Source organism: Procambarus clarkii, chromosome 51, assembly GCF_040958095.1.
Source record: "Procambarus clarkii isolate CNS0578487 chromosome 51, FALCON_Pclarkii_2.0, whole genome shotgun sequence".
Lineage (NCBI taxonomy): Eukaryota > Metazoa > Arthropoda > Malacostraca > Decapoda > Cambaridae > Procambarus > Procambarus clarkii.
In genome coordinates this window covers 30,130,663-30,139,335 of record NC_091200.1, presented here as the reverse complement: position 1 = coordinate 30,139,335, position 8,673 = coordinate 30,130,663, and the positions used below count along the sequence as shown (strand labels likewise).

Here is an 8,673-nt window from a genome sequence, read left to right as displayed (position 1 = left end):
TTTGTTTTGTATCACTGTAATCGCAATAAAATTGCCTACACAGACATATCCATAAATGTTATACTACACGGGCGCGCCTCACCCCCAAACACCCCCAAACACGTCGAGACCTCACCCTCCCGAACACCCGTTTCCACACCCGCTACATCCCAATACACCCGACAAACAAAAATATTTTTCCAATGGAAGTTTTTGTGCTACATTGTTCATTTTGGTATCAAAATACTCGCAATAAGATGCACTATGTAGACACACCAATCTGAGCAATAAGAACCGGAATATATATAGAGGTACCAACAGCAAAGTAGAAGAAGTAATAACTTCACAATGATTTATACAAAGTGTGTGTACTTACCCACGATGTGATGATGGAAGGCCAATAAGTTGAGCATTTGGTTATCTACTCCACCTGCTTCAGGAAAATGTCCCTGAAGTTGCTCAACAGATGTTACGTAGGTGGAGTGGATGGTTGCAGAGGCGCTATTTTTTCGCCACCCAAAATACCCTCTTGCGGTGGTATTTTGTGTAGCATGGTGTGACACACAGAGCAACTCCACATGTCTTGCACTAATACATAGAGTCTCTCCTTATTCCTGACTTGATGCAAACACGACACCGTTTACGTTTTGCAATTTTCACTATAGCATGGGTCAACTTCTTGTTCAGCCTATCCTCTGGATCAACAATACGTGGGTTTTTCACTGGTGGAGGACGAGGTTCAGGTTCAGGCGTTTCCGTTTCAGGTTCTGTGTCAGATGAGGATGTGTCTTGTGCTTGGGGTGGAGGAGGAAATAAAGGAAGCCTCACTCCAGATGGTCCCGGTGTTGTCAAATCATCAGAAGGATCTTGGTAATCATCAGCATGTGGCATAGGGCTTTCAGTGGCAGGCCACTCATCCTGGTCCCACCTCAACAGGGACCATATTGCTACCTCGTGAAACTGGAGTAGGGTAAATTTCTTGGCATCATTTGTGTACATCTTGTACAACACATAGGCATTGTGTAGAGTCATCTGAAGGAAATAAAATGTGATCTTCTTCGTCCACTTATGTGATTTCCTGGTGAACCTGTAATATTTGAGCATTTGGTCGAAGTGATCAACACCTTTCATGTTGGTGTTGTAGTCCCAAATGGCAGTGGGTTTGTGCACAGTTACAATCTTTACTGATGCTGCTCCGTCACGTTTTCTCACTCTCTTCCTTCGTTGTACTTCTTGTGTGTCAGCATTATGGCAGTTTGTGATCAATGACACCACTCTCCTGTCTTTCCATAGGATAATAAAAGTGTTGTCCTTGCGCCTGAAAATAGTCTGATCAACAGGGAATTTACCTTTTGCAAGTTGTTGCAGAATTTTGGGGGCGCCACGCTGCAATCTCAGTGTTCCACAAGTGTACACACCATGTTCCCGTAGCAATTCTGTGAGATGGACAGAGTTATAGTATTTGTCCATATAGAGATGATAGCCCTTGTGCAATAATGGCCGCATCACGGTCATCATTGTCTCCACTGTTGTCTTACCTACTCCGGCATACACCTCAAAGTCAATAATGTAGCCAGTCCCTGCCTCTGGAAGCATGTACAACTTTACCCCATACTTATCTGGTTTATTTGGATTGTAAACCTTGAAGGATAAACGACCACGCCACGACATTGTTCCTTCATCCAAACTGAGTGCTTTATTGGGAACGTAGTATGTGCCAAACTTTGTAAAATAAGTAATGATTGTGCGCAGTTTTACCATTCGGTCCTTATTGTTTGGGGAAATTGCAAGCTTGTTGTAACTATGGAAAAACTGGCTGATATGTTGGTATCGTTTTGCAGTCATGAAAATATTGAAGGTCCTCATATGCCACAACCGACTTGTTTGCCAGTACATTCTCATTGTCGGGAGGGGTGCAATACCCATCAACATAGACAGACCCAAATACCTGGCCATTTCCTTCAACGATACCTCTTGCCACATCCTCATGGTGTGCCTGGAAGCATTCTGAATAAATTGTCTGGCATACCTGTTCGTTTCCACTGAGATATATTCAATGAGGGCCCGTGTCAGGAATAATTGTATGAATTGCACGGGAGTGGTTGGCACTGGGACAGTTAGGCCTGGTGTGGCAGTGAAACTGTCTACAAATGGTGGTGTATTGTCACTAGACCAGGCATCATCAGGATTTGGCTGGTGAAGCCGTCCTGCACGCCTCCTTATGGGTTGCTTGGGGGGGGGGGGGGCCCTCATCCGTCGCCTCATCCTCACTCCCCTCGCTACTCTCCTCACTCGATGATTCATCAAACTCATCAGACGTCGCGGTCCCCTCATTATCACTACTGAAATCGCTTTGACGTTCTTCCCCCTCAACATCTGCCTTGACATCAGATAAATTATCCAACAATTCAGGAATTTTACTGGGGGTAAGCTTCACCCTGCTGAACTTTTGGTAGAGCATACTCAACCTATCCTCCTTGGTGGTTTTCGTATCTTTCTTGGGCGCCGAAGTGCTCTCTCCTTTACCACGATCCATGTTTTCAAGTAATACGGTGATTGTAAGACACAGGAACGAATAAACACACCTAAACAGGGCAGAGAAGTGCACAAGTTCTGGACGCAGGTGGGCGGCATTCCGGTCACGACAGAGGTAAACAAAGGCCTAGGCCCACCACATGGCGTGACCCAGAATCCCATGCGGCCTATGGAGGATTGTGGGAAAAAAATGGCTCTCATTTAAAAAAAGAATGAAGATTGGATAGTATTTTTTTTTTAGCAATCCCTATTAACCCTATTAATATCCCCTTTGATATGTCCATTCATCCACTTGTAAACCTCTATCATGTCACCCCTAACTCTTCGCTTTTCTAGTTAATGCAACTTATGCTTTGTTAATCCTTCTTCATATGAAAGGTTTCTAATTTGGGGAATTAACTTAGTCATCCTACGCTGGACACGTTCAAGTGAATTTATATCCATTCTATAGTACAGCGACCAAAACTGAACTGCATAATCTAAATAGGGCCTAACCAGAGCAAGATATAGCTGAAGAACCACATCAGGTGACTTGTTACTAACGCTTCGATTAATAAATCCCAGTGTCCTATTTGCCTTATTACGAACATTCATGCATTGATCCTTTTGTTTTAAGTTCTTACTAATCATAACTCCCAGATCCCTTTTGCAATCCGACTTCGCAATCTCAACACCATCTAGCTCGTATCTTGTAACTCTATCATCATTACTTACCCTCAGAACTTTACATTTATCAGCATTAAACTGCATCTGCTAATCTTTTGACCATTTCAAAACCCTATTTAGATCAACTTGAAGTGATAGTGAGTCTTCTTTCGTATTAATTTCTCTACCGATTTTTGTATCATCAGCAAATTTTCAAATGTTGCTACTCAAACCTGAATCTAAATCATTTATATATATTAAAAACAACAGAGGTCCCAGGACAGAGCCTTGAGGCACTCCACTTACAACATTTTCCCACTCTGACTTGACTCCATTTATACTAACTCTCTGTTTCCTTTGGGATAGCCATGCCGTAATCCAACTTAATATAGCACCCCTAATACCATGAGCCTCTATCTTTTTAATCAGTCTTTCATGTGGCACTGTATCAAAAGCTTTGCTAAAGACAAGGTACACAACATCACAATCCTTACCACTATCAACTGCCTCAACTATGCTAGAATAAAAAAATAACAAATTTGATAAACATGAACGGCCATTTATAAAACCATTTTGCAACTCCATTATTATTAATTTATGTTTTTCAAGATGAAGACGAATTTTATTTGCAATTATCGATTCGAGTAACTTTCCCACAATGTACGTTAGGCTAATTGGCCGATAGTTTGACGCAAGTGATTTATCTCCTTTCTTATAAACTGGTATCACATAAGCAACTTTCCATAACTCTGGCACTCTGCCTGACTCTATTGATTTAATAAATATGGTAGACAGTGGCTCGGAAAGCTCCTCTTTGCATTATTTAAGCACCCTGGCAAACACTTCATCTGGCCATGGGGATTTGTTTGGTTTGAGTTTTACTATTTGTTTAATTACATCCTCCCTGGTAACTGCTAAACTAGTCAACCTGTCCTCGTCCCCACCCACATAGACTTGTTCGGCTGAAGGCATATTGTTAAGTTCCTCTTTAGTAAATACAGATATAAAATATTTATCAAAAATACTACTCATCACTTCATCATTATCTGTTATTTGACCTGTCTCAGTTTTTAATGGACCTACCCTTTCCCTAATCTTTGTCCAGTATAACTGGAAAAACCCTCTAGGATTTGACTTTGCTTGCTCTGCTATGCGAACTTCATAGTTTCTTTTTGCTTTCCTAATCTCTTTTTTTAACACTTCTAACCAGTTGTACGAATTCCTACCTAAACTGACTTCCCCATTCTTAATCCTTTTGTATCACGCTCTCTTTTTACCTATAAGATTCTTCAGATCCTTTGTTATCCACTTTGGATCATTAGTATTCGATCTATTCAATTTATATGGTATACTACATTCCTGGGCTTTGCTTAGAATATTTTTAAATAGGTTATATTTTGAATCCACATCGAAAACCCATTTTACGTCACCTATCGCTGGGTTCGCATCTAGCTCCAATACCGGCCCATACCCCATACACAAGACTTTCCAATCTATTTGACCCAAAAAATTTCTTAGGCTATTGAAATCAGCTTTTCGAAAATCAGGCACTTTAACAGAATTTTCTCCTACAGATCTATTCCATTCAATGCTAAATCTTATTTCTTTATGATCACTTTTCCCTAGCTCACTCCCTATTTCGATGTCCTTAATTTGTGTTTCCCTGTTAGTTAACACTAAATCTAAAATATTATTTCCCTGCGTTGGTTCCTTAATGTGTTGCATAAGAAATTACTTCTAGAAAATCTTCTGCTTCATTATCCCCTGTTTTGTTTGATCAGTTTATTCCATTAAAATTAATATCACCCATTACATAAATACTGTTAGATCTAGATGCTCTAGATATTTCATCCCGTAGATGCTTTGTATCCATTCTGTCTAAATTTGGTGGCCTATATATAACTCCTATTATAATATTATTTGCTTTTTCTTTTAATTCTCTCCAAATAGTTTCTGTATGTGGCTCAGTTTTGATTCCCTCTTTGAGACTTCATTTCAAATTGTCCCTAACATATATGGCTACTCCCCCTCCTTGTCTAATATATCTATCTGTGTGAAATAGTTTCAATACATTTATTTGATATTTAGCTAATAGCTCTCTATTTTCTACATTCATCCACGTTTCGGTAAGTGCAATAATATATATGTTTTGCTGTGCAGACAAGAGCATTTAAATCGTTTATTTTATTTCATAGACTTCTAGTGTTAGTGTAATATACCCAAAGTGAATTGTTATTTTGAGGCCCTTCTCTTTCCCTGATCATTTTGCCAATTCTTTTCTCCCACAAACACATACTTTTATTACCTCTTTCCTCCAAATCAATTCCCATACCACTATCTACTAACAGTTTAAACCCAAACAAACGCCTCTAACCACTGGTTCCAACGAGTTCGCAACAACAACAACCCCAGCCCTCGATAGATGCACCCCATCACGAGCATACATTTCATTTCTTCCATAGAAGTGTTCCCAGTTGTCTATGAAAGATATTGCATTTGATTTGCAATATCCTTCCAGCCGGCAATTGACACCAAGTGCCCTCGACATCCATTCATTTCCCACTCCCTTTCTTGGAAGAATGGCACATATGATCGGGATTCCTCCCTTGCTCCTAACTAATTCAATGGCTGTCCTGAATCTCTGTATTAGTTCCTCACTCCTAACTCGCCCAACATCATTACCCCCTGCACTAATACAAATAATGGGTTTGTTCCCATTTCCCATCATAATATCATTCATGTTTCCAACAATATCACCAATTCCAGCTCCCGGATAGCAAACCCTTAATCTGTTCCCCCTATCTCTAGCACAAAACGTTCTGTCTAAATACCTCACCTGGGAATCTCCCACAACCAAAATTCGCTTCGGTACCTCCTTAACTTTCTGAGCAGCCTGAGGGGCCTGCGCTCCACCGCTCCTCGCTGATCGGGATTCTTCCCTTGCTTCTAACTAATTCTATGGCTGTTTTATACCTCTGAATCAGTTCTTCACTCCTAACTCGACCAACATCATTTCCTCCCGCGCTAATGCAAGTAACGGGATTGTTCCCATTTCCAGCCATAATATCATTCATGTTGTTTATAATATTTCCAATACCAGCTCCGGGATAGCAAACCCTTAACCTGTTCTTCTTATCTCTAGCACAGAACGTTCTATCCAGATACCTTATCTGGGAATCTCCCACAACTAAAGTTCTCTTAGGTACTTCCTTTACTCTCTGAGGGGCCTGCACTTCGTTGCTCTTCGTCGCTTTCCCTTTCGCGTGACCCACAGTCTCACCACAACACTCGTCTTCCAATATGGCAAATGAATTAGAAGTTCTTAGGGCGTCTGTAGGCGGATTTATCAAAGTCTTCTTAAGGCCCCCTGTCCTTCACTACTTTCCAAGACGAGGTCTTTTTACTACTGGTCTCCTCCTTCGTTTCTTCTCGATGTTGTTTCAGCTGTCGTACCTCCTCCTGTAGAGAGTCCAACTCTGTCCTCAGGGCTCCAACTAGAGTCATCAGGTCCTTCATTACAACTTCCATATTGCTATGATAATATGACGCAGTAATAGAGCAGTAACTATTCTGGCAGGTGTTGTGCCAATTGTACATTAATACAAAAAAGGAGAAAACAAAGTAAAAAAAAACTGCTGGATACCTTTACTGTGTGAGAGCTGCGGGTAAAAAAAGAAAATGAAAACTTCAAACATGTAATACAACCAAAAATTATTTTAATTTTACACAAAATGACAAATAACAATTAATGAAAACTAACCTTATTCGCTTGGCTTGAACACAATCAAAAGAGAAATATATATACATGTGAATTTTACATTCATAACATAGGTGAAAGTAAAACATTATACTAAATTCTATGTGCGTCTACCGTCACCCATAGGCAAGGATAGATGCTGAAGCAATGATCACCAGAAGGGTAATCTGACGCTCTGAACGCTGGCAGGGCTTCTTATATGGGCTGTGACGTTTGGGAACCCTTTGGGAAAGCATGCAAAACACTAAACTGTCTGGTAAAGCTGGAAACAACACTAAACTCTTGGAGAGCTGGTAACTACATTAAACTTTCTTGGAAAGCTCGTAGCAACATTGAATTCTATTGTGAAAGCTGGTAACAACGTTAAACTCACAGGGAAGGCTGGTAACAACAGTAAAATTCTTAAGGAAAACTAGTAACAACAGTAAACACTCTGGGAAAGTTGGTAACAACATTAAACTCTCAGGGAAAAGCTGGTAATGTTACGATGCCCTCTTCTATATCTTCCCTTATCAAGTGAGAAGATCCATATCACTACACCCTGCAGATTTCCTGAGATGCAGGTTTTCGTTTGACATAGGTGTCAGCTAGCAAGAGTACTTATTCGGATGTTAAATGGTTATTTTAATTTTGGCTTGCATGGTGGCTTACACGTATATAAGATGTGTATACAATTTTAGTGTACCCTTACCCTTAAGGGTAATGAACCCGATTCTTACCCTTAGGGTATGCAGTAGACGAGTATACAGTGGAAGTGTATTACCCGACTCTTACCCTTAGTGAATAAGGGTACATTTTACCCTTAGTGTATAAGCATGCACCTTACCTTATTGTATAAGGGTACACCTTACCTTAGTGTATAAGGGTTCACCTTACCTTAGTGTATAAGGGTACACCTTACCTTAGTGTATAAGGGTACACCTTACTTTAGTGTATAAGGGTATACCTTACCCTTAGTGTATAAGGGTACACCTTACCTTAGTGTATAAGGGTACATCTTACCCTTAGTGTATAAGGGTACACCTTACCCTAGTGTATAAGAGTACACCTTACCCTTAGTGTATAAGGATGCACCTTACCCTTAGTGTATAAGGGTACACCTTACCCTTAGTGTATAAGGATGCACCTTACCCTTAGTGTATAAGGATACACCTTATCCTTAGTGTATAAGGGTACACCTTATCCTTAGTGTATAAGGATGCACCTTACCCTTAATGTATAAGGGTACACCATACCCTTAGTGTATACAAAATGGAGACGGACCGACAAAAGTGCGCCAAATCCGTGAAGGCGCCAGCAGGCTGGCGATTGGCGGGCTGTGGTCACGTAACGAGATTAACCAATGAGACTCCGCCCCTGGGAGACTGTGACGTCATCGGGAGGCTGGGCTGGGGGCTTGTAGACTGCTGGGCTCTCAGAGATTCACGGCACTTGTTTGAGAACGGACTTGTGCTTATTGTGCTCTCGAGTTCTTAGGTCCAGGAGCCTCATCCAGGGGAATATCGCAGCCTGACATATTTGCAGTGACTACGGAAGACTAACACACTTCAGGGAAGTGCGAGGAATCCGAGTTCCAGCGGTGTGAGGGCGCCGAGGACTGTGAGTTGATAGTGTTGGAGGAGTTGAGAGCGGCGACGACAGGAGATGCTAGTGGCTTCCCGCCAGCGGAACTCCGAGGTGCTCAGAGCTGTGATTGGATCACGTCCACTGGAAACTCAGAAAGGAGAAGTCGCGACCGGATCTATGAGTATTTGGTC

At 41.2% G+C, this 8,673-nt stretch overlaps 1 protein-coding gene across 1 annotated transcript; it reads right to left on the bottom strand.

The window, feature by feature from the left end:
* Positions 1 to 567: 567 nt before the first annotated feature.
* LOC138351834 (piggyBac transposable element-derived protein 4-like) lies at positions 568 to 1,968 on the bottom strand. Its single transcript, XM_069303847.1, has one exon. The coding sequence runs from the start codon at positions 1,966 to 1,968 to the stop codon at positions 568 to 570; it is 1,401 nt and encodes a 466-aa protein (XP_069159948.1).
* Between the last annotated feature and the right edge of the window lie 6,705 nt (positions 1,969 to 8,673).